Source organism: Meles meles, chromosome 3 (assembly GCF_922984935.1).
Source record: "Meles meles chromosome 3, mMelMel3.1 paternal haplotype, whole genome shotgun sequence".
Lineage (NCBI taxonomy): Eukaryota > Metazoa > Chordata > Mammalia > Carnivora > Mustelidae > Meles > Meles meles.
The window spans coordinates 177,352,488-177,379,789 of record NC_060068.1 but is presented as its reverse complement, the minus strand read 5'-3'; the positions used below and the strand labels follow the sequence as shown (position 1 = coordinate 177,379,789).

Here is a 27,302-nt window from a genome sequence, read left to right as displayed (position 1 = left end):
TGCTGGCCATGCTGTGAGGGCACAGACAACGGGATGCACGGGACACAACGAAGAAAATGCTAAACTCACAATGCAGGATGGAGCTTCCTGTGCAGCCAATTAGAGGAGAAACAAACAAAACAAAACCCTTCAAATAGGCACCCAAAAATGGGAACACATAGAGAACATCTAGGCAGGGCGTTTATCTTCTAAACACAGACACTGAAAGATAAAGTAGGTTACGGACATAAAGTCAGCAAAACTGTATTTAGAACTCATTTCTCATTCTTGAATAGAATAAGGTGCACAATCCTATTAATACAAATTAAAGTTAAAGCCTGATTTTAGCAGGAAGCCTCATGCCATATACTTCTTAGGTTATTGTATTTTTAAATTTACCTGCAGACTCTCAAAATGACGTCAAACAACCTTAATTTAAAAGACCACCAGTTATTCCAGGAAAGTTGAATAACTATTTACAAACAATGGTCCTAGTTCTATACTCTGTACTTCTAAGTATACATTCATATTGTAAATTACTAGCCAACTACACAAGGCCTTCGTTAGCCTTAGATGAGTCAAATTTCTCCTCGGCCTGAACACTACAAGTGAAATGAAGCCAAATGAGAGAAACGAATGAACAAACAAACAAGCAAAAACACCAAGAAGGAAACAACCTGGCATTCTTTAGGTTATAGCCTCTAGGGAGAAGGAGATTGCTCTGCCCATAAGCAAACTTAGCAAGACATACGTGGCCTTTCGAAGGACTATTTAAATTTAGTTATCCACCTTCCAAACAGAAATTTAGCTTCTAGAGGACAGCAGCATGCAAGACCCTGTCTGACATGTCTCTCCCCATCTGGATTCCGACATGAGGCAGAGAGACTCTCATCTGCGAGGCTATGTCCATCACCTGCAATGTCATGGTTCTTAATAAATGCTGAATCCTGTAGGGCATCACGCAAGGGGTGTTACCAAGCACGTTTCCATACGACAGGTGTTTACCACCCAAGATGAATATGGGGAAATGGACCCAAGCCCAGAACAGAAAATACTCTCTTAATGAGTAGAAAGTAAGGACAAATGGTAGCTGGTTTCCAGAAACCAGGAGAAGTCATTTGGAGAGTGCAGTTTCTAGATGGCAAATGCTGATAAGACTCAAGTGTTTTTCTACCAAACCGGAAAACTCTGGAGGGAATGTGAATGCTTCAGAGCCAGGCCAAGCTGAGGGGAGTCCACAGGATGAGGCAAAGTGAGCAAAGGCCGCCACTGTGGAAAAGAACAGAATACAGAAATGGGAAGAGTGACGGGAGAAAGGTGACCTGGAGAAGAGAACAGAAGATGGTGATGGGAAGTAGCATCCCTACCTTTACGACAAGGGAGGAAACACTTGAAATTCAAAAGTCCCACAGAGCTCAAGAGACAAAGTAGCACCGTCTGAGTTCGAGAGTAGAGACTGGGCTCCTGGGGTTTCTGCTTCATCCGACCGGTGGCCTGGAGCTCCCTGAGATCTCCAGAGCTCTTCATGCGTAAGTGTGGGGTCTGGTCTTCAAAGAGCCCACCAGCAGGAAGAGCGGAGGGGGCAAATGCCAACCAGGAGAGAATGGACTGCAACAATGCCAGGAAGAGGTATGTCCAAGTCCAAGCTGGATGGACATGATGGTGGCGGAAAGAGGAGGGAAAGGGACACCCTTGGGTTCGGCAGAGTGGAGCAAAGGTGTGGCAACCGTGAGTGCCGAGAAAGACCAAGAGGCGAACAACAGAGCCACATGTCAGCCTCCCCTGTGTGGGAACGTGGGAGACACATGTCCTTCTGGGGACAGAGAGCTGACAGGCCATGGCCGAGAAGCCTCCAAAGGCCAGAACCACTAAGGCACATGGTTTCGTTTCTCTAAACAGTCACATGGAAGACGAGTCAGTGGGACTGAACAGTCCTTTCTCTTTCATCTTCTCAATTTTTAAGAAAGAGAAGCATTTGGTTTCCCTCTTCCAGTCAGTCATACATACACAGCCTCCCAGGGCTCTGACTCTCAGAGGAGAAAGGGAAGGACTTTTCTAATTACGACAGAGGGACCTCTAGGTAGGAGAGCCCAAACAAAACTGAGGGGACAACAGATAAAAAGAGCTAGAGGTCGGGAAGCATGGGCAAACACGCAGAGTTGCAAGAAGGAAATATCCTTGACTGCCCAGGGACTATGAACACATGTGCCGAGGCACGGAGCGTCCCAAGAGGAAGGTGCCCTTCAAGGACATGTTTGAGAGAAAAGAAAACTCAGACCATCAGAGCTCAGAGCATTTGTTTCAAAATATCCATGGCTGCCTTGTCGCACTGTGGATAGACTGAGACGTAGAAGGCCACCTCCCGTTTCCACGCCAATACACCCACATTTAAACGGTATAAACGACCAGGACTTCTTCCCCTCATTGTACTTTACAGGAACAAAAACAAGCCATAAAAGAATACGGAGGGCAAAGGAAAATCTTGCTAAATATGCTTATAAAATACTTGGTTTCAATAAAAAACACAGCAAGGGAGCTACCATTTTCCGATAGTGAAATACATCACGGTGCACAAATACTTTCTCGGATTTGCCTACGCAGGCCAGCTCTGAAAACACCCAGCACATTAGAACAGCTGACTCTGCAGCAGGAGAGCCTGAAAACCACGTGTAGCATAGAACTGGCAAGCAGTGTCAATAAATGATACAGTTGGCTGCATTTTAAAGTTGTCTACCACTTGCCTTCCATTTCTCTCTCTTCTCTTTTCACAGAGGTCCTGGGAAAACAGCGACACCAAGATGTGTGACTAAGTCACCCTGTGCAAGGTAGGTCGGGAGGGCAGCAGAAACTGTAGGCTAGCCAGCGCAGCCCCTTCACGTCTGGGCTTTCACTCACAAATCCCCCCAGGAGAGTCTGGTCAGAGGCAAAGCCCCAACCCTGGGTTTCCCGCAGTTTCATGTTAGCAGGGTCCCTCTGACCCCCTTGCTCTGCCCCCCTAACCAACACACGTTCCCAACAGAGGGTCTCTTGCGAAACTACCATTGACTCTTCAGCGTCTTTCTTGGTTACAGACAACAAGGGGGATCGGAAGTTAGTAACCTTGGCGACTCCGCGTGTTGAAGGATTTTTACTAATTTATGAATCAAATATCTACACAATGGACTGGCCAATGGCTCTTCATGTCTCTAGTCCTCCGCACACAGCCAGATTTGCCACGTAACACTGGACACTGCTGACACTTTATTGGCTCTCCTGGATCTCTATACCTTAAATCACTGCAAGTCAGATGTATTTCATGATGCATTAAAAATTAAGATTTTAATTTTGCCCATGACTGCTCATTCTCATTTTGCATTTAAAACTGAATTAATAACCCAGCAATATTTCTCTGTAAATTATCAATTTTTCCATAAAGCTTGTCTCTGTGAAGAGAATTGCCTTTCATAACCCCATGTGGACTAGATTCTCGCCACTGTATCCTTTCTGGTCTTATTCTTCATGCTGCCAGATGCGTTCTGCTCTGGTTTGGTCTGTGCTAATTTCTCACTGCAGCCCCTGCCAGTTCTGAACCAGTCAGGACCCCGTCAGAGCCATCTTCTCCTGGCTCGGCTCAAGTGACCGTCCCTTTCCTGGGACATACTGGAATAATCAAGTCTCTGTGGTACTGGAGAAACTATGCATACACCGAGTTCCCCCTACTATTAACTTTTACTCCAGGAGAGAGCTAAGAGAACCCACTAAGGGAGAGGAATGACTTATAAGGGAGCAGTATGTTGCCTTGTTAAGCAAACACACCCCATGGAGACAGAGGAAAATATAATTTTAAAAAATGATAAAAAATAATCAAATAATAAAAACCATATAATAAGCCCCCATTGGTTCCCAGGACTCTTAACTTTGATAATACAATGGGGGCAGACTCTGATGTGGTCCCCATGCTCCCACCTCCTAAAGTCACACCTTGTGTGATCCCCTCCCATTCAGTGTGTGTGGCTGGGCATGGGGGGTGGGGAGGACCTGTGACTTTCTCCTAACCAACAGAACATAGTAAAACGACAGCATATCACTTCCATGATTGAACCTACATAAGACTGCAATACCCCTTATTTTCAGGAAGGCTCTCCTCCTTCCCCAGTTCCACCGCTATGAGGAATAAAGCAGTCAGACCTGAATGATGTAGGTGGCGAGGGACGGAGGGAGCTCTGGCCCACAGACTCAGTCTCATAGCATCCGAGGAACTGAATGCTGCCGACAACCATAGGATTTGGGAAGCACACCCTCTCCGGTTAAGCCTCAGATGAGACCACAACCATGGTCCACAGCCTGCCGCAGCCTCATAAAATCCTGCAGCAAAGGACCCAGGGCTACAGTGTCCAGGCTACAAACCCACAGGCCCCTGTCCGGCCCTGAGTCGGTGGTAACATTGTTACGTAATGCCTTCTGAAACAGATTTTGGTGCCCTGACATGCAGTGTTCCTGGAGAAAATACTCAGAAATGTGAACATGGCTTTGGGACGGGGGAATGGGTAGATGCAAGGAGAATTTTGTAGATCAGGCAGAGAGACTTTGAGGATGCTGCCTGTGAGGCTTTAGAGGGAAACAGGATAAGAACTAAAACTCAGCAACAAAACCAACCCAATTAGCAAACAGGCAAAGGACGCAAGGAGACATTTCCAAAAAAGTAGACAAATGGCCAATAAGCACAGGAGAAGATACTCAACATCAACAGCCCTTCGGGAGATGCCGATCAGAGCCACAGTGAGATAACTGCTTCATCCCTCTGAGAAGGAAGGGAGGGAGGGAGGGGTAAGGGAGGGAGAGAGGGGGGAAGGAAAGAAGGAAGAAAGGAAGGAAGGAAGGGTGGGTGGGTTGGCAAGGGTTTGGCGACACCAGAAGGTTCCCGCACTGGTTCAGGAACGTACAATGGTGAAGCCACTGTACAGAATGCTTTGGCGACTCCTCAAAAAATGAAACACAGAATTACCATAAGACCCAGGAGGTCCACTTTTAGGTTTATACACAAAAGAACTGAAACAGGGACTTGAACTTACACTCATATGCTGATGTTTACTGCAGCATTTTTCACAGTAGCTCCAAGGTAGAAATGACCCACCTGCTGACTGGTGGGTAAAGAGGTAAATACAATATGAGATGACCATCCAGTTGAGTATTATTCAGCCGGAAAGGAGGAAGGGAGCTCTGACACATGGTCCGGCGGGGGGTGGGGGGGGGACCCTTGAAAACATTATGCTATGTGAAATCAGCCAGACACAAAGGTGCAAACGGCATATGGTTCTATTTATATGGAATATCTCAACTAGGCAAATTCATACAGAAAGAACATAGGTTAGAGGTTACCAGGGTCTGGGAGGAGGGGAAAATGGGGAGTCACTGCTTACTGTTCACAGGATGGGAGTGATGACACGTTGGAAATAGATCGTGTCGTAGTTCTATGACACAATAAGTGTTATTATTGCCACTGAGCCGAACGCCTAAATTCAAAGAGAAAAATTCACAGCAAAATGGAATGCCAAAATCCAAAAGAGGAGCCCAGGATTGGAAACTAGGGGAAGGAAGAGCCTTGCGACACGAGGCCGAAAGCTTGGAGGCTGTGACTGCGGTTCTGTGGAAAGCGGGACACGGCAGTGTGACGTGCCAATGCCAAGGACATTTCCAGCAAAGAGTTGGAGCTGCTGCCCAGTGTCTTCTTGCTGCGTCTGGTAAAATGTGTGAGGGAAAGAAAAGAAAAACTGCAGGAAGGAGTAACAAACAGGAGGGACCAGGATGGACTAATTTTGGAAGTTCTGAGTCTCTCCTGATGGCAAATACACCACAATTAATAAACAGCTTCCAAGCACTGTGAGGAATGGTTGGCAGAGAGAACAAAAGCCGGAGATAGGAGGACACAACCTTGTGTTAAAACCTCAGGAAGACCAAAGGATCAAGAGTAATTTCAGTTTCACAAAGGGTGCTCCCAGGTCAGGAGCGAGGGTGTGCCTCACAGATGGTCTCCAGCCACAGGGTGCGGTCCCTCAGCCGGCAGGAGGCTCCCCCGCTGGAGAAGGGCTATCTCAAAAAAGATCTGTGGGTGTGGATCTGTTTACTAGCGTAAACCTCCAGGGAATCCACAGCCGACCCATAAAGTTAATTTCAGCCAAAATACCAGCTTGCGCTGAAACATACGGAAAAAGTACAAATGGAATGAGGCTTCTAGAATCCAGATTTCTCCTGGCAGGAAACAGGTTGATACAACTATCCAGTCGCAAGCACATGCTAACTTTCACGAAGAAGACAAAATGATTCGGGAAGCAGAAATGAGAGCCCAGAAGGCAGAGCCAAGAACCGTGCAGAATTACACACAGACCTTAAAACTTAATCCGGCAACTCCCAACACGTGTCTGGCTATATTTCAGAATTTCTATGGAGCAGGGATTCCTCTATACTTTCCATCCTCCCCCCGCCCCAGAACAGAAACGTCTGTAGCTTTATCCTTGCCTCTCCGGCCACCATATGTTGGGTGTATTGGTGGCAGATACCTCGACTGGTTTTAGGAGCTGACAGACTAAGAGGAACGACCCCCAGAAAGCCTCATTCATATCTGAGCCTGATTTAAACAATAAGGTTTGGAACCTGGGGAGATGATTTAATGCTATGAAACTTCTGAGGACCTTGGGAATAGGTGAAATATATTTTGCATACGGAAGGGACATGAATGACCGAAGGACATACAATAGACTGTGGGAGATACTCCAAGGTGACCCCAACGATCCCGGTATTCATGCCCCACATAATGTCCCCCTCTTGAGTGTAGGCAAGGTCTGTGACTTCTAACCAACAGAATACAGCAAGGTGACGGCATGTCCCATTGCAATTGTGCCATATAAAACCATAGTGCCCATCCTGGGAGGACACTTTTCTCCTTGCTAGATTTGAGGAAGAAAGTGACCATATTGGGAGAGCTTGTTTGGCAAGAAATGAAGTTCTCAATTTGACAGTCCACAAGGGACTGAATGCTGACAACCACCGCGTGATCTTAGAAGCTGCTCTTTCCCCAGTCGAAGCCCAGATGAGACCACAGCTCTGGCTGAGCAGAGAACCCTGAGACGTCACACTGACGCTCCTCATCCATGAAGACTGAAATAATAAATGGGTGTTGTTTTACGCCATGAAGTTTTCGGAACGATGTTTACACAGGAAGAGAAAATGAAGGACAGGGAGGCCAGAGTCTCCTCGAATCTTGAGTCTAGTGCTCAAATATATTTAAGGGACAGTGTTCCCTCACATTACGTGGGTGGAGACACCTCCCACATAACACAACAAAGAAATCTTGGAACGGTTTGCTTATGAAGACCAAGAAACAGATATCACGTTCTGGTTTTTCTAGATTTCATGAACCTCTTGATAGCCTGCTAACCCTCTAGAAAAGCCGTTCAATGGGGAAGCTTCAGTTTTATAAATTCTTACAAAATTCCTATCCTTACCAACCACCCGTGTGTTATGGACATTCAAATATTCCTCCATGTACAAAATGTTTATCTTGTCCAAATGAGAGTGTTCCTTTTTTTTTCTGTAAAAAGGGAACATTTTAAGTCCCCCAAGCATGCTAGCCATCCTGATTTTTCCCCGTACACGCAGCCTTACAAAGAACCATACGTGCACACAGAATGTACGTATCTGTTAGCTGCAGACTGAAAAAGGATGTTCCTGTGTGTTCAGCCCAGGAAAGCCGCTAACAGGCGTCAGATCTGCAGAGGCGTTGGCTCTGCAGGGCAGGCTCACACCGATGAAGGTGACTTTGCCCGAATGGGCTATATTATGCGACGATGTAGAAAATTTTAAAACTTCCAACCAGTTTTAAATCTTGCAAAGTTAAGAAATAGCAGGGAGACAATTCGCCCATAAACGACTTTCCCACTTATCAACTGGTGTTGGATCGGAAAAGACAGACTTGCAGAAGACTGTCTCAGGGGACTGCTTCAAAAACGACCAACCTTGCTTTGCAAAAATCATCTTTCATTTTCCTCTGAGACAAAAGGAATGAAATCTTAATTGGCAGTTTAGGAACACAGTGAAGAAAGAAAGGAATGATTCTCCCAGGTTGTTCTGAGGTCACAATCAATACCCAGCAGGGAACTATCTGTACTGTAAACCTACTGGTTTTGTCTCTATAAATATTGATTACAAAGCAAATAACCGCATACGGTATTTTTATAAGAGGCTCTCACCGAACCCATATGACCAGATATAATCCTTACTACATTTTAATTAAAAGGCCTCAAAAGCCATTTTGTTTCACACGGATCAATACAGTACGTTTCTATTAGTATGGCGGAATAAAAATCCAGAGCAATGTGAGATTCGCCTGCTTGGATTTTCTCCCAACAATCATAAACTAGAATGTACTTTACATATGCAAGAAAGAGTCAACCATCACGACTGTAGATTTTATGGTGCCAAAGCCTAATGTCTGAGTCGATGGAAAGCAACAAGCTGTGTGACTCCAGACTAGACAGAACCTTCCCCCGCTTACAGTAACAGGCGGAATGGGATCTGGGTTCTCCTGGGTCCTACCGCAGCTTCCCTGAGGAGTTAATAGAGGAGTGTGTGGTTATCATACAGTCAGACCAGGACTATGTTCTCACCTTGTTCCAGCTGCTTGATTTAGTTCTGATGGAAAACTCTACTTCATCTGACTGCTACTGTGGGGATCCAAGGCTGCCTTAGGTCCTACTTGGAACTGCAGCTTTTGAGACCGGGTCTAGTTGAAATCTAATGAGTCCCCAGGGAGGCCAGCCCAGAGGTGTCCACTGTCCCTGCATCTCTGCTCCCTGGGGAAGGGCTCAGCTGGCCAGTCTTGCGGGCACTGCTGCCTCGGCGCTGGGATGCGGTTAACACGAGGCTTCAATCAAAATTAAAGGATGTCGGGAAAAGAACAGGGCGATGTGGCTCAACAGAAAGGGATGCCACAGAGAAGCTAAGCGACATCCCAGACTAAGCCCGCAGGGAACCCGGGCCACACTGGAATGGCAGGAAGGGACAGGACCGCGGTGTCGGGGCCAGAGCTGCGCCTACCTTTCCTCGCGATTCTGTCCCACACACACCCGGCCCCCGTGCCGGGGAGTGGGGTTGCTGCAGGACCGCTGGCGCACCTGGAAGCCGATCCCACAGGTGGTGCTGCAGGGAGACCAGGAGGTCCAGGGCGTCCAGCCTCCATTCCTGGAGAGAGGAAGCAGCGGGGTCACAAAGTCAGGTTCACAGGACGATCCCCGCGTGCACCCGCCTCCAGTGACCTTCTCCTGTCCCGCGTGCAGACTGCGGGACTGTGGGCTGGGAAGGGACAGGGAACCGGAGCCACAGGACAGGATTGGACATGCTGTGTCACAGGATTCTGGGCTCTGGGGAGATCCTGCTCCTGGCTGTCTGATTTTAGAGCTCAGGGCGGACCTTGGGCAGTAAGCTTACTGTGCACTAAAAATAAGGTACCACATTAATTTGTTCTATATCAAGCTATCCACAATAATTTGAATATATAATTCCTATCATAACTTCAATAATTGGAATACATAATTTTTATAATAATTTCGGAAAATTTCTCTGAGGAAATTCTGTATTAGAAACTATTAAAAATTTTTAGTTATGAAAATGTTTAACTAATGAAAAATAAGTCTATTTCCTTGAAAAGCAATTAGAGATAAATCCCTGAACCTCTAGAGTCTATGCTTTGACTTGTAACATATCATTTAGAATCTGTAAAAAGTGCACATCTGAACAAAATAACATCTAAAACTACCTATAATGCTCACTTTTAAAATCTATTAATATCAAAGAAAATCAGTAATTCTCTTGATAGAATTCATAATGTCCAACGAGCGTTGTAACGGCCAACGCTTTAAAACAAACTTTATTAAAAATGAAGGGAGGGTACCTTAAATTCAGATTCTTGGCTATTTTCTCACAGTTTGACAAAGATACAGAATGTACACAAGCAGTGCAAATTGCACATAACTGTATTTATGTTGTTATAATATGACAGGCATACAAAACATAAAATTAAAATAAAATAAACAGCCTGTTTAAAAGTGGTTTATAACATGAACCACCACTGACCGCTAGAGGAGGACTTTTTTTTTTAATATTGTACTTTTCCCTTGAAATGCCTGTATTCAGAATGTTTATAATTTAAATATTTCCCTTAGTAGTTAGTCCCTGCCATTAAAAAACAAATTGTTAGCATCTTTAAAGATTTTACTGTCAAAATGTCTGTTAAATCGGGATTCCAGACTCCCATGTGAGCAGCCCACGGCAGCTGGGATCTGTTTACACCTTACTGATCACACACGCATTTCTATACTATGTTATCCGCAGAGGATTTTCTTTTCCACGGGAAAAAAATCAACTGACATTAATTCTTATTTTCATTTTATACGTTCCTTTAAAAATATGCAGGTCCACAACTGTGCCATTGAAGCTCGAGGTATAAGCAATATTGTGAACATGTAATTTCTATAATAATTTCAAATGAACACTCCTCTGAGAAAATTCTTAGTATATTTCATATTTCTCTATTTTCTGAAACTTCATGATATAAATAAAATATGTAGCAATGCTTTGATGTATTATATGATCATAAAGCTGCTTTATGATCATTTAACCAAGTAATCACAAAGTAAGACAAATCCAAGTTTCTCGTGAAGTTAATTACCTAATATCTTATACCCTGTTACCTATGCAATTTAAAAAATTACCCAAGTAATTCACTTCATTTTCTAAAAAATAGTCATTTCAACACACATGAAATGACCTTTTTACTTTCAAAGTTTCTTTAGAAGTTGGCAAAAATGGCTCGATGGTGCAGGAGGCTCTCCTTCCAAAATCGTGTAATTTTTAGCTTTGTTTAATTCTTAATTTCTTAAACCTTTTAACAAACATGACATCTTGTGATATTCTATTTACAAGACAGGGAACCTTTTGTAGACAGAGAAGTGGGCCAATGGAGGTATTTATAAATAAGAGAAAAACAGTAAGTGAAGAACTCCCTGAGTGCAACTGTCTGTGTGTGTGTCTGCTGTATGGCCCTGGGTTTGCAGTCTTGCAAATGCTGCTTAGAAGCAGACATTGGGGGCACCTGGGTGGCTCAGTGGGTTAAAGCCTCTGCCTTCTGCTCAGGTCATGATCTCAGGGTCCTGGGATCGAGTCCCGCATCGGGCTCTCTGCTCAGCAGGGAGCCTGCTTCCCCCTCTCTCTCTGCCTGCCTCTCTGCCTGCTTGTGATCTCTGTCTGTCGAATAAATAAATAAAATCTTTTTAAAAAAAGCAGCAGCAGCAGACATCGTAGCAGCCATGAAGCAGCACCAAGAGGCGGACCGATCATTTCAAGGATTCAATCAGTCCACAACAACCCACTTCTGCCTTTAAAGCATCACTAACAGGGGTTCACTTATTCAATTACTAATCTTAAAATAACCACCAATGGTACTGCAGGTCTGCTCGGAGGAGGACATTTCAACTATAACCGAAGCCAGTCACTCAATAAACGAGCTGCACTCGTGCACTTGATTGTCCTTTTTTCCGCGAACAGTATCACAGGGAACATTCCTCACTGACCACTGCCTACAAACTCAACAGTTCTCTAACTTCTGTAAAGTGTCTCCCATGCCTGGATGGCAGCCGTCTCAGCCTTATAGAAGGAACCCTACGCATAATGCAATGTTGATACGGCTGTTTTCTGAAATCGCATAAAAATCTAATGTGTGTAGTTCATTCAACCAGGTGAAGTGACCTGGGCTGGCCTGAGGAGGAGAGCAGAGGGCACAAGCAGGTCCTGGCACTGCGCGGTTCCTCATCCGACCGGCCTCTCCTCCTGGGTAGGAAGCACCCTGGCTCTCTGGGCTCCTTACAGTGTGATAACCCAGTCTGATCTGCGGCGTGAGGGACTGCCCAGAAGCTTTTGCATTCTACACGGCCTCATGGAAACAAGATAATGATTTTTAAAAATACGGTAAATTAACAAACAAGTGAGGAGAGTGCCTGAAGACTAATTCCAGCAGCTATCCTGGTGCTTGTTTCAAGCTAGAAGCTGCTGTGCCGTCCTGGCACACGGGGGCAGGGGAGAAGGTGCACCCTGAGTGCAGTTAAACAATGAAGCAACCACAGGACAAGCAGCAGGAAACAGGAAATCAACTCAGTGCATCCCTGTTGGAACCGTTCTCCTGGTTCCTCAGTTCCAGAACAACTGGGGTGCTCTGGGCTTAGATAACGCTGCAGAGCAGAGCTTTGTTAGGGACTGGGCTGCTTCTAGCCCCAGCTGTGGAAGCAGGGAGTGCTGGATGCCACGCCCCCCGGCGGGATGCCACGCCCCCGGCGGGATGCCACGCCCCCCCGGCGGGATGCCACGCCCCCAGCTGGACAGAGACTCTCATTTCTCCAGGGCCCTGGGCTAGGACCTGTGGCTCAGACGATGGAACCACAGTCAAGGGCTGCCCCATGTAGAGGGCTCCCTGTGCAATCAGCTGAGTCCTCTTCAGGCCGACTGCACTGCTCAGTCCTCCCTTCCCTTGACCTCCTCCCTTCCCATGTGGCTATATTTCTCTCTGTCCTATCTCTCCCAATGTCTCCCTTCCTCCTCCCCTACAAACTAGAATTCAAAAGTGACATGATGTCATGCGGATGCACTTTCAAATAGTCATTTCAATTATAAAATAAAGCCAGATTTTTCTGATCGACAGTAAGTCTGACTTGGCCCGGTTTGGAAAGTCTGGCTAAGCGAATTACTTTATATTGTGGATTTCATTTCATACATTGAATGACTTCAATCTGCTGCTCCAGGATATTGAGAAAATATATTTAAATGATGTGATGTGATGTGATAAAGTCATTTAACCAAAAATATATTTATGGGGCGCCTGAGTGTCTCAGTCGGTGGGGCGTCCGACGCTTGATTTTGGCTCAGGTCATGATCTCAGGATCTAAAGGGCTCTGTGCTCAGCGGGGAGTCTGCTTTCCACCCTCTCCCTCTATCTCTCCCCCCATGCAAATAAATAAATAATCCTAAAAAAAAATTCAAAGACATATTTACAAAATGTATTGCATTAGCACCATTTGGAAATTCTCAACACTTTCTGAGTATATTGGGTAGGACGAAGTGTCTATACACACTGAGTAACAGGTTTAATTTGGAATCCTCTGATCCGCCTTCTGAAAGGCTCTCTGATGTGCGGCTCCGCTCGCACTGAGGGAGTACCTGTCAGTACCGAATGAGGGAAAAAGTTGGCTTGCAGGTTAGGTGGGTTGCGATTTTTTGCTTCCAATAAAATTGAACGCCAACATCAACAGGTTATCAACTGATACGGGGCAATAAAGACAATCTCTGGTGTTAGATGACCAGGGCTTTGACAGAGGACTTCAAAAGAATTCAGAGAAGTGAGGGAAAATGCTGTCATCTTACGTTTCCATCAATGTATGGAAGCCATACCTGTCAGTGCTTGTAACTAGAAGAATAAAAACCTCAGAATGGAATTGATGCTAAGCCCTCCCTGAATCAGAGAAGAGGTTACATTCATGCCTGAATAGGAAATGTGGCTGGGAATTAAAAACAATTTCCCAAAGAAATGGATTTCCAATAAAACCTCACTTTCTATTGTTAAAAGATTGTCAAAACATGTAATATTCATGATTTTTAGATTTCTTGTATGCTAATTTTCAAAACATATATTTAAAATGTAAAGCCTAGGGGTGCCAGGGTGGTTCAGACGGTTAAGCATCTGCCTTCAGCTCAGGTCATAATCCCAGGGTCCTGGGATGGAGCCCTGTGTTGAACTCCCTGCTCAGCTGGGAGTCTGCTTCCCTCGCTGCCTGCCACTCCCCCTGCGTGTGCTCTCTTTCTCTGACAAATAAATAAATAAAATCTTAAAAAAAAAATAAAATGTAAAGCATGCGGTTATAAAATAAAAATTTTGTTTTCAAATTTTATTCATATAATTTGTTTTCATGGTAGTTGCAGGGTGGTAGGATATAGTGACCAATATAAGACTTCCACCTATAAATGTAATATATGAGGATATGATTCTACAAGGGAAAGAGAATAGAAATAGGGAATTAAGGAAAAACATAAATTTTTTAAATGTTAAAGTAGAGCCTGCTCATCGATTTTTTAAATGGGCAGGTAGGTATGAAATCACTAAGACACCAAGATTCCATTATACATTTAAATAGTTATGTAACAAGTTATATCTTTGCAACTATTAAAATTTTTGACAAAAAAAAATTATATGCCAATGTGCAAGTATTTGAGGGGTATCTAGGTCGGCAATATTCTTTTGGGGGCAGAAGAGCACGCTGCTGTGAGGAGATGGCCCCAGGGCACTTGTACCATCTATGTACAAACATGGCCAATGCACCACATGCATGCGTGGACACGTGAGCTCCAGCCGCTACCCCAGATCTGTCCTTTACAGCTCTGGGAACACAGACTCCATCGGTAGCTTCTGAGACTATCAAAACTACATGACTTTGCTGCTCACACTCCAGAGGCAGAGTGCATCCTGCTTCCCAAATCTGCAGGAGGGGCTGCTTACGAGTACATGGGCTGTCGGAATAATTTTCCTCTGATGCATTAAGTGACACTAGGCTTGGGTGGCTGATACGCTATGCGTGTGTCTTTGTGCAGGGCTTGGGTACAAGGCTGGGGGCTTTCACTCATGAAGGGTCTGCCTAAATAGCAGAGGCTCCCTTTCCCGGGTCTGACTAGAAGGTTGGCTAATGTGCCGCCAGAAGCGTCACATCTGCTTTCCATAAACCTCCACGTGCGTTCATGTCAGCACGCCTCAGGGACGGGGAGCTGGGACTCCGTCACTCGCCAGAACTGGCTGTGTCATCTACCAGGTGTGGCCAAATCTGATTTCCGACTTGCTTTCGTTCTCAGGAACCCCCTCATGGCGAGGTCACAGGCGAGGGTCGAAACATTCATGGGCTTCTGGACACTAATGTGGGCAAAGGGAAAGGCCCGTGAAGAGCCCCCTCTGACCCGCTGGCCAGTTCACCACAAACGCATGTGTCCTCCCAGGAGGGACCTAAAGTAGCCTGAACGTCCCAGAAGAGGATTTTGATTGACATGGACATTTCCCTCCAACAAGCCAAGAACACCGTGCACATTAAAAATATGTTTCCTGATCCAGGGATGAACATAGTACCCAGGTTTCGATTTGTAATCTAATTTATAATTTACAATCTCCTTCCGTAGATCACGTAATTTTACGTGGCGAGCGGCTGTCCTTCGCCACCTCTCTTGAAAAAGGAAGGTCCCCAAGAGGACTTCCCGCCCGTGCGCAGTCTGCGTGCACATGTGGGCGCGCAGCGGTGTCGGGGACGCACCTGGAGCAGTTGGCGATCTCCACGCGGGGGCCCTCGCACTGCCAGCCGCCGCACTGGGGGGCCGGGCTGTCGCAGGAGCGGGTGCGGCACAGGCAGGACCCCACGGCGCTGCCGTCCGTGTGCGTGCAGGGCGTCCACGGAGACCATGCGCCGAAGTGCCCGTCCACCGTGAGATTCCTCGTCTAGGAAGAGGATACAAGCGAGGAGGTCAGCCAGGGTCAAGGCTGTAAACAGGCCAACTGCAAGGTTATATGTCAGAACACATGTGGAATACTTTAATGTTGCCATGAAAGAGGTATCTCGTAAGAACACAGCAGAGGTCACTGGTGGAGACAGTGCTGGAGGGATTGCGGGGGGAGGGGTGGGGGAGGGGAGGGGCGACTGCTAATGGCTGGGCAATGAGGTTCACACCAGATTTGTCCACTAACGTGAGAAACCCAAAGAACAAGCAGAACTAAAGTGAAAAATCACAGATGTGCGATTCTGCTGCATTTTTACATCCCTTAAAAAAAAAAAAGGCAGAAAGTTCAAACAGTTCCATTTCAGACCTGGCCTAGCTCAAATGTCACTGCAAATGGTCAACGTTCAATTTATAGCGGATTAAAGCAACCGGGCTGTAGGAGTCCGTAGGCACATCCCAGGCGGACGGGTCTGTAACACCTCCGGCCCCGCAAGGGCTTGCTGGCGGGCAAGGAAGGGCTGGGTGTGGAGCTGACCCGGCGCTGGTGTAAGGCCCAGGGACTGAGTTCTAAGCGGGGCAAGGTGGTAAGGAGGTGCGGCTGCCCAGCAAGCTCCGGACTGGGATGGGGATTTAGGAAAGCACTTTTTTTTAAATTTTCTTATTTTCTTTCTTTCTTTCTTTTTAAAGGTTTTACTTATTTATTTGACAGAAAGGGAGAAACAGTGAGAGAGGGAATACAAGCAGAGGGAGTGGGAAGGAGAGAAGCAGGGAGCCTGATGCCGGGCTCGATCCCAGGACCCTGAGATCATAAGCTGAGCCGGAGGCAGACGCTTAAGGGACTGAGCCACCCAGGCGCCCCTGGGAGGGCACTTTTACAGCCCCGCCATGCTCACGGAAGAGGACTCCATGGACAAAGTGATTCATTCTTTGGAGGCTACAAATGTACCTGTCCTTTCCCATTTCAGAGACGTGCCAACACCCCGTGAAACGTGGGTGAGCTTTACTTTCGTCCCATCATTTCTCCAAACACAGCAGACAAAAGTCTCCAGGAACCGCGTTCCTTTGCTGTGACGCGGCTGGTGGGTCATCTCCAGCCGCAGCAGTATGACCCTCTCCCTCTTCCCTCCCTGTCCGTACCGTAACCCTTCACATCCACCGAGGTGCATGAACATCCAGAAGCCCCGCCATGCCTGGCGCTCTCCGAAAGAAGCAAAGAGGAGGGTTTGGAGCTGGACTCGAGGGGACTCACCGGGCCCGACCCAGAATGGGAGCGAACACACAAAGGCAGATTTTTCCCAAGAGGAAAATATCCCCGTTTCCAAGGTCCCTAGAGCCCCGTGCAGTCAGGATAAAAACGCAGCTCCTACTCGGACCGTACGTTGCCCTGGAGCCTTCAGGGTTTCCTTGGAGAACAGAGCCGCTGGGGACAGAGTCAAGCCACTAATTCCTCACACAAAACTGTCCTTCAAGCAGCAAAGGCCTTGTCACTGGGGGGTTCCCACATCCATCCTGCACTCACTCTCGTCTCTGGTCCAAACGGCTCCTGTGCGGGGACAACCAGCCACTGCCTTCGCTGAGACGGAACAGAACTCAGGCCAACGAAGCCCCACGTGGAACCGAAGGCCTCTCAGAGACAGAGACCAGGTAACGGAGGCCGAGTGAGGGGCAGCGCCTGGGGAAGGGCGGCCTGACAGGGCTGTCACAGGGACAGGAACCCCAACCAGAGCTACAGCCTAAGCTGGAGGAGGGAAAGGAAGAAAGACCCCAGTTTCTCTGCTCCTGCCCATGTCCCCTGTTGTCTAACCCCCAAGACAGCAGGGAAGCCTGGCTGGGGTGGGGGACAGGCCGGCAGTAGGGCAGGTTGGGCCTCGGGGCAGGGAGTGGATGGGGAGGGGTGAAGACCGCCCAGTATGGTGAGGGAGGGAGGGGGCGCTACTGGGATCTTTGAAGGCTTACAAACCCCCAGCAGAAGCTTTAGAAAGGGCAGACGGAAGACAGATCAGAGGAGTGGGGCAAGAAAGACTCTCTCAAACCCCCCTGGCATCCGTTCTTCCCTCTAACACAGCAAGGAAATGGGCATGGAGACTGTTAGGATCTCTTTAGCTACGGGAGGTTCTGAGGAAATCTGAAACCCCAGGCAGCACAGAATGTGGAGAAACTGAAGATTTGTGAGGCCGGGCGACACACCACGATGATGACGCATGAATGAGGATGGAACAGAATCATCCAGATTGTTGCAAGGGGACGGTTTACGACGGAAACACATTCAGACTGCACGGTCGTGAAGCCAAACTCACAGTCAGCTAAACGTCGTGAAGGGTGGTTAACAAAGACGACGTCAGTGTAGGACAGATACAAGTAGAAACACTGAGAGAGAGAGAAGCAGGCAAGTGGACAGACAGACACGGGGGTGGGGAGGAACCGGAGGACGGGGGTCAGTCTGCAGGTCGGTAAGTCCTGGGGAGGTCAGGTACAACACGATGGCTAGAGTTCACTCACACTGCTGGCTGGACATCGGAAGATTGCTAAGAGGGGAGGTCGTCTGCGGAAAGACCTCTGGGTGGGGGGTATCTGTATGAGATGATGGGTGTTACCAGAACTTACTGGGGAGATCATTTCACAGTCAGGTAAGTGACGTAACTATGCTGCACGCCTTCATCTCGTGCCGTGCGGTCAATGACATCTCAGGAAAATGCCCAGGCAAAGAAAGAACCCTCTGCACTAGACATCCTTCCCCCCAACCTCTGGGCACTGGCAGGAGAGAATAGTCTCTAGGCCAAGAGATATTATGCATGTTCTCTGTCTGACTGTCTGGATGAGCAAAAGATGGGCCAATAAAGACAGAGAAAAAGAGAAAGAACCTGAAGTAACTGGCGATAAATGAAAGAATGTTGTGGAATGAGGTAGAAAAACATAGAAAAGGGGCACGTGGGTGGCTTAGTCAGTAAAACCTCTGCCTTCAGCTCAGGTCATGATCCCGGAGTCCCAGGATCGACCCTGCATCAGGCTCCCTGCTCAGTGGGGAGTCTGCTTCTCCCTCTGACCCTCTGCTCTCTTCTTCTCTGGAAAATAAATAAATAAAACCTTAAAAAAAGAAAAAAGAAAAAGAAAAGGATGGAACAGTTATTACAATAAAAACACTGGAAAGAGAAAGAACTGTTCCGGGCACTTGTCAGTAAGAGTATATCATGATTGCCATTTGCAGGGTAAGGGGGCGCTTTCTGTTTTGGCCAGAGGTGAGGTAGCACATGGGTGGTCAGACTCTCATCGCTCTTAACCCCCCCGCTTTTTGATGCTGAGTATCTTAGTTTGAGAATCTTCCTAGGGAACAGATCTGTGAATAATGGGGTAGGTTCTGCTACTCCCCTTTCCTGCATGAGTAAGTATTTTTATATTTTGTTAGTTTTCCTTAGAAATCAGAAATAAAACTATCTAGAATATTTTATCCTTGGTTGTGCTATCTCCAGATTTCTGTCAAGTGACTTTGTATTTGAGGTATGTGCTTCATCTTACTAAGTATTATATAGTAAGACGTATATAGTGGTAGTGTAGGCCAGGCACTGTGGTGAGTGATTTCCACGTCTTAACTCTGCAGTGCCCACAATGCCCCTGGTACCTCCATCCATTTCACAGAGAGGCACACTGAGGTTCAGACAAGGCTCAGTTCATTCAGTCTCACTGGTTGTGAAAGACCCAAGAATCGGGCTAAACACGCTAATCCAGAGACTGTGATCTCCACCGCTTCATTCTGTAATGTGATTCATTGATCCTTCCCTGGGGAGAGTGTCATGGAAACCAGCACCGTACACTCTTATCCCTAACTGTATAATAGCAAAGTTCCTCCCACCTGGGAAGTAATGGATTCCCAAGTGCTAGCCAAGGAAGATTCAATTCCTATTAACAAGCGTAATCCATAATCCTGCGTTTGAGTCACTCATGCTCATTAATTCCCAACTAATCAAGGGCGTAGATGCATCCGTCGGGTGCCGAGGTCCCTGGAGTGTATTGTGAAGGTGTTCTGCACTCCACCGCTTATCCTCATGCTTAAATCAAAGTCTTCTATCTTCCACTAGTATGTTTTCTCAGGCGTCAAAAGATCTTCATTTATTTTCAAAGTTTCATGTCGTTTTGGTCAGTGATTGTAATACAACAGGATATTGGATGTGCTCTGGGGAAAGGACTGGCTCATGTTGTAATGCCAATGGCATTCCTAAATGTCTCTCCATGAGCGAACTACACGAGGGAGAGCGAGCACCTTCGAAGAGGAGTGAGCGGGAGTGCTCTGGGCTACGAGAGGTTGGGCGGATGGGGCAGTCTTTAGAATGGAAGCACTGATGCCTAGCTGCAGCGTGATCCTGACATTAAATGAGATAATCCATTGAAATGGCCTAACAGAGCACATGGTGTAGACACACAGTTAACCTCAGCTCCGTCTTCCTTCCTTTACCGTAGATTTAAGTACAAAGTTTGAAATAACTGAGAATAATGTGCAAGGTGACCACAGGGTCACCTATGGGTGGGTATACATGTCTGTCCCTGCTCTGGGGAGACGCTGGCAGCTGGAAATGTCACTGTCTCGTAGAATGGGCCGAATGTCAGAAGCACTGGATTCACGTCCTGATTTCTTTCCCAGTGCAATTTTAGAACCTTCTATAAACCCCTTAGATGTGCTCCACGGTGTGGCCCTCTCAGTGGAGGCTCTGGGCTCAGTCCTTGCTAAATATCTTTTCACTGCAAAGGTGTTGCTTGCACCCTGTCCTGGGGAGGAGCCGGTCACTGACGACATCGAGGTGCTCGCGCAGTATACGGCCGATGCGTTCTGGAACAGGGAGAGTTCCAACGCACGGGACAGTACGCTGGTGGCCGTGTCCGCACAAAAGATGTGGGAGGCATTCGGGCATCACTAAAGCCCGGGGACATTCTTCAGACAATGCTCTCTTTGCTAAGCAGCACGGCGAGTTGCGCAGGACATAAACAAGACCCGAGTCACTCTAGATGTGTAAATTCAGATCCTGCTGGGGCACTTCAAATCTCTGCACCTGAGAATGTTTTCGATTACAAGTACATAAGCCGATACGGTCCTGTCTCCTGGACAATAGAAATCCATGAGCATTTTTAAATGGGGATCTTGTGGAAAGTAGACCTTTTCCAGCGCCAAGTCCCCAGGAGGGCTTCCGGGGGCCCATCTCCAGACACCGGAGGATTGCCTGGGTTCTGAGCACACCACTGACTTTGGGGGACTCCCTTGTGCCAAGTTCCTGGTCTGAAGTTCATGAACGTTTACTTGGTGAGATCCCCCAGACTCTTCTCGACCCTCATCGTACTCCATGTTCGCCTAAATCCCACTGCGCTCCGTCCACATGGCGGAACCCCCGCTTTCGTTATTCAGCTTGTGCTTTTAGGCTGGATGTGAGACGCTCTGGTCTCATTCAAAAATCCCTCCGCTTGACTCCTGGCCTCCCTCTAGTTGTCGCCTTGCATCCCCGCGTACGTGCACCTGATCTCTGCTGGTCCACCGAAACCCCCTGAGCGCCAACCCTATGCCCCCACACGGTCCCATTTCCACTCCAACAAGATGAAAGAAACGATCACGAACCGGGAGAAACTCGCCAAAGGGCAAGCACGAGTGCGCACGGGAGGGCAAGGAACTTCTCGCCCAAAGAAGGGGGTTTCTAGAACGTTTACCGCAGACGACAAAACACTTCAGTTCTCCTTAAAGAAGTTAGGGGTAAGCAATATCTCTGGTATTGAAAAAGTGAATATATTCACAAACCAAGGAACAGTGATCCACTTTAACAACCCCGAGGTTTGGGCATACCTGGGAGTGAACACTGTCACCGTTGCTGGGAGGTGTTATTTTATACTATACTGCTTTTTATTTTATTTTATTATTTTTTTAATAATTTTTTAAAATTTCTTTTCAGTGTAACAGGATTCATTATTTATGCACCACACCCAGTGCTTTTTAAAATTTTGTTATACACAAACAATGAATCATGGAACATTACATCAAAAACTAATGATGTACTGTGTGGTGAAAAACATAATAAAAAATAAAAATAAAATTTTGTTCATGGATCTCATAAAATCTAGATCGCTAATATTTTTAAGGCCAAGCCCCTTGGACACTGCGGCTCTTTTCAGTTTTTGCTTATACACAATTCATTCTTTGCAGCTAATTAAGTTGAAGAAGTCTGGGAATAAAGTTTGAAATAAGGTTAAAAAGTTCTTTGCATAGGGAAAAAAAAAATCCCTCAGCTTATAAAGCTTAATTTCCTTTGGATAAAGATATGTAGGTAAAGAAAATCATTTAACTGATTATTAGATTTTTTAATATACATATGTATGTGTATTTATACTTATAAATAGTAAACATCTCTGAAATGAGTTTCCATCTTGCAATCCATGCCAGCATATTGTTTCCTTATAAAACAACAGTGGCATATTAGAAATGATGAAGTACAGTAGATTTGGCCAATAAACTCAAACCTTTCTTCTATTTTAGTCAAAATAAAAAAGTAACACAGAAGCAAAATTATATTTAATAGCTTTCAAAAATACCTAAATAAGACTGATCTGTAATAATGCTAATAATTTTCATCTAGCTCATTTCTTCCTAAGAGAGGTTTTTAGAAAGAGATATATAATTAATATAGTTACTAAAAAAAGAGCCAAAAAAACCCCAAAACACCCAACCCTACAAGGGCGCCGGGGTGGCTTAGCTGGTAAGTGTCTGACTCTGGGTTTTGGCCCAGGTCATGATCTTATGAGATGTGAGATCCAGGGGCATCATCAGGCTCGGAGCTCTGTGGGGAGTCAGCTTGATGATTCTCTTCTGCCCCTTTCCCCACTCATGCATGTGCTCTCCGTCTCTCTCTCTCTCTCTCAAACAAATAAATCTTAAAGAAACAAACAAAAAAACCCTACAGACCCAAAATGGAGTTTCTTATGCTAGGCCCCATGACACCAAACTGAGACTTAATTACAGTTTTGGTCCTTCTAGAAAAGGAATCTTAAACGAATCAGGAAATGTCTGATTAACACTAGTTAGGTTATCTGCCTGGTGGACCCGTCATCCACTAAGGAAAGTAACTTTGCAATAACCAACCTGACTTTTTGCCTAGTATAATAACTTCCTTACTCCTGCCTATGAAAGTCTTTGATTTTGTACAGCTCCTCAGAGCTCCTTTCCATCTGCTAGACTGGATGCTACCTAATTGGAATTGATTTTGTTCAAATAAGCCCTTAAAACTGTTTTTATCGTGTCATGTTAGTCACCATACAGTACATCATTAGTTTTTGATGTAGTGTTCCAAGATTCATTGTTTGCATTTAACACACAGTGCTCCCTGCAATCTGTGACCTCCTTAATACCCATCACTAGGCTTACCCATCCCCTCAACCCCCTCCCTTCTAAAACCCTCAGTTTGTTTCCTGGAGTCCATAGTCTCTCATGGTTCTTCTCCCACTCTGGTTTCTCCCCCTTCATTTTTCCCTTCTCCTAAGGTAAACTCTTAAAATTTTTAATATGCCTCAGTGTATCTTCTTAGAAACTATCTTTACAAGTAGATGTCTCAGATAGCCACAAAATCCCAGGTCATACACAGATGGCCTTACTGCTTAAGAAGAACTGTGATTATATTCTTCTACTCTTTTTGCCATTAAAAATGCAAGGTCAACCATCTATGAGAAAACGGCTCTGATTCTTCAAAAGTAAGGTGCCCATGATGTAGAGCCGTGTTTATGTTTTCTCTAGCTGCAGAGATTTAAGGTGAACATCTTTGTGCTTTTAAAGAATTTTCAGAAATGAGAAAGAACTTGGCACAAACACTGGCATATTTCTAATCAATTTAAGAATCACTGAAAAAAAGCTACATAACCCAGCGGACCAGCAGCAAACCCCATCGCAAAGTTCAGCTCAGAGCCCGGAAGCAGTGATCTCACACCTTTGCAGTAAAAGCCTTCGATCTCGTGCCCACCCTTGGGAGATGAGGCTGTTTTTACTAATCCTGGCCTTCCTCATATCACGTTGCCTGATGTTCCCCCTCACAAACTGAAGGAAAGCCTTTTTAGGTTTAGGTAAGGAAAAGAGCGGGTGACCACCCAGATGCCAGAGGCAGTTCTACTGGGAGCAGCAGGGCAGATCTCAAGGAAAGGAATGTGCTGCTGCTTCTTCCCAGCTCTCCCCTGCAGAGGTGAGCCAGCTCTGACAGTCACAGGGACCAGCAGCTCTGCGACAGCACAGTGACTCAATCGGTTTCCAAACGCGTGGAGGTTAATAGCTATTGGTCATATGGTCTGAGGCCAGAAAAAGAGTTTGAGATTATTGCACGAAGAGTTCTAAAGACAAAGGAAAACAAACAAGCTGGCTCCTACATGTGGGCCTCAAGCAAAAAAACTGGCAAAGGAAACTGTTTTTCCTAGATTTCGAGAACTGGCTCTAAACAGAAGTGAGGCTCTTCATTCTGGGGGCTCACAGTCGGAAGGGCCGTCACGCTCTTTCTCCCAGGCCTTCCTGTGACCCTGAGACTGTCCCACATGGGGCCCAACGGTTAAGGCCTTTATTTCATTGTTTTAAAAGCTCTACTTATCTCAGTTTCTAGAATTATAGCTTCCATGGGAAATTGGTGGGTGTGGAAGTCACTATTTTATTAATGCTAAAAAGGGCAAAAGAGTCCACATCCATCTCGAGAGAAAACCCAAGAATGAAACAGAGATATGACACCCCCCGTGCAAAGCAGCAGTGTTTTCTCTTACGATATGTCTCTCCAAAGCAGACAAAAAGCATATGGCAGCATCCTGTGTGGCTCTAACGAAAGCTCAGAGGGGAACCAGTTGAGAGAGCCCAGACCAGGTTTGCAAGGAAGGTTCCAGATGCATGGACGGGACATGGATTAGGATTCAGGGCAGCTGGGTTCCCACGGACGGTGCTTTCTGCGGCTGGAGAACGCGCACACTTACAGGACAGATGGAGGTGCTCTGCTCCCACTGCGTCATGCTCAGGCTCTCCTCCAGGCTCGTGCATTTCTTCATCACCATGTCCCAGCCACAGTAAGGGTCCTGGGCCCCAATGCAGGCGCTGCAAACACACACCCAAAGGTCAACAGAGAGCAGCCTTACCCACGCAGTATCAGACGCGAGCTCAGGTGAGTCTTGCCCTGATGAACTGACTTGGGAACTAGTTAGGAGAAACCAAGTTTCAGCCTGCACACTAGAGAACAATGTATGCATATGCCCATAAGTGTCTACTTAAATCAATTAACTTTGGTTGAAATACCTCTGTTTTTCCTACGGTACAGGGCAGACGACTGAGGGACCGTGTGTACCAACATGAGCCTTTTGGCGTCATGAATAAAGCTAGTCCAAATTTTCCAGTGCTTAAAAAGGCCAGATGTTGTCTTCACCACCACCATCAGCAGCATCAGCTGCATCCCCTTAGCAGCAGGCAGTCTTTGCTGAAAACCTGTTATATCTTTCAGACACAGCTTTTATAAGATGCATTATTTCCACTTTATCATCATCACCGTTATCACCATGACCCCCATCACCCTCAGAACCACCAACACCTCCATCATCACCACCATCATCTCCAACATCATCACCACCACCACCACCACCAATATCAGCATCACCACCATCACATCTACCACCATAACATCCCCACCACCACCATCATCATCACCACCATCACCATCATCATCATCACCGTCATCATCACCGTCGTCACTATCATCACCATCATCACCATCATCATCACCACCATCACCACCACCACCAACAACATCATCACATCTACCACCATCACTATCATCACCATCCTCAACCATCATCACTACCACCATCGCCATCACCATCAACACCATCATCACCATCATCACAACCATAACATCCCCCCCACCACCACCATCATCACCTCCACCATCACCATCACCACCACCATCACATCTACCACCATCACTATCATCACCATCATCACCATCACCACCATTACCCCCACCATCACCATCACCATCACCATCATCACCACCATCATCACCACCATCATCTCCAACAACATCATCACCATCACCACCACCATTACGTCCACCACCATCACCACGACCGCCACCATCACCATCATCACTTCTTCCACCACCATGGTCATCATCATCACCTTAGTAACAGATGTTATTTGTTGAAACCTACGATAACGTATCAATGTATTATATCATTTAGACACTTCACTCTAATGAGGGAGGTAGTATTTTGACTTCCTTGATAAGAGAACTGAGGCACAGAAGATTTAAGAAATTGGCCCAAGGACAAACAAATAGACCCCAAACCCTTCAACATGGTCAGTCTGAATTTAGTAAAATAGGAAACTCTTCCTTTTGGGTACCATCGCTTAAAAATAAATTAAAAATTTCAATTTAATAGTAACTGACTGTAGCTCCAACTGCAATATTCAATACGTTATTTCAGAAGTATGGCAGATGGTGGGTAATTTATTTTGGCTTCTTTGGCGAAAGAGTTCATGCAGCACATGGGCATTGCTAGATGAAGAATTTGGCCCTATGTTGTCAGACCAGAGAAGGTGTTCGAGGGTGGGGGAAGCAGACAGCGTGACAGTGACTGAGCCAGAATTATACAAACGATGACCCCACAGGCAAGCAGGGCATTGAAGACCTGAGAATTCACTCTCTGAAGGGGCCAAGAGGTCAGATGTGCAGGAAATGAGAGAGAGGAAAGGCAGGCTAGTGCAGCACGAAAAGTGCTAATGTCCTCTTAGAGGGAAGGGGCCCTTCGGGCTGGGAGAATCTGTTAGCGGATTACCAGTGAACCAAGAGCAGGTCTAGAAATCACAGCCAAACTATCAAACATGGACCAAGGAGGTAGTATAAGTAATATTAAATTGTTAATATTAATGATACAAAATAATCGATTAACATATCAAATATGAGCATCACAAATCAAGTACCGTTCTAAGAACCTGGTCTCGTTAGCTCATTCCACGCTCACAGAACCTTACAAATATAATCTGTCGATTAGCTCCTGCCTGCCTTTATTTTAAGTGAAATAAATGTAGTCTTTAAAATGCAGAAACCCGTGCTCGCTTCGGCAGCACATATACTAAAATGCAGAAACCCAAGCAGAGAAAGACGAAGTTGAAGTCCCACAGCAGTGGAAGATAGCGCAAAAGACAATAAATCAAGCAATAATGGTAAAAACTATTATTTATTGTTACTATGGAATTATTATTAATTTACCACCCGAAGAAGATCAAACAGAGATGGTTACTACTGGCTCTTCTCCCAGCAGGACTAGGTTGGGTGGAGAGGGGCGGGGGACAGTTGCCTGTCACCACAGCCTCATTGGAACTTGATGGTGAGTGAAAGGTAAACTGAGGCACATTAAAATTTTGAATTTGGTAGCCCAGATCAAAAGTGCTTAGGAGGCTCCCCTAACAGGAGGTAGGGGAGAGAATTTTATGGAGAAGATTTGGAAGCAACCCAAGGAAATTATTGGATTGGCTATAACTTAAATGGTGGCCTTATTGGGGAATGCCTGGTTGACTGGGATTGGTCATTCCAAAGTTTCACTTTCCCAGATTCGAGTGTGGAGACTGATATTGGTTTCAGTCTGCTCAGGTCAGCTACCAACGCTCTGGGGCCACCCCAGTCTAAGGGCCTCTTGTTGAATTACCTTACCAGGCATACAGTAGATGCACATGAAAAACACAGACAAAACAATTACTACCAAGTACATGCTTTCTAGGCACTATTCACACTTTTATT

The 27,302-nt window shown here is 46.1% G+C and overlaps 1 protein-coding gene across 10 annotated transcripts in view; it reads right to left on the bottom strand.

Annotated features, from left to right (window-relative positions):
• SEMA5A (semaphorin 5A) overlaps positions 1–27,302 on the bottom strand; it is a 465,678-nt gene that overhangs the window by 64,052 nt on the left and 374,324 nt on the right. For all 10 annotated transcript variants that reach the window (XR_006817661.1, XM_045998962.1, XM_045998963.1 and 7 more), the window contains 3 exons: positions 24,490–24,607; positions 15,348–15,529; positions 9,052–9,195 (listed from right to left, as the gene is read on the bottom strand). Coding sequence is in view for 9 of the 10 variants with exons in the window: in XM_045998962.1 (XP_045854918.1) it covers positions 9,052–9,195; positions 15,348–15,529; positions 24,490–24,607 (444 nt within the window). In the remaining variant the exon portion in view is untranslated. The remainder of the gene's footprint in view (positions 1–9,051; positions 9,196–15,347; positions 15,530–24,489; positions 24,608–27,302) is intronic.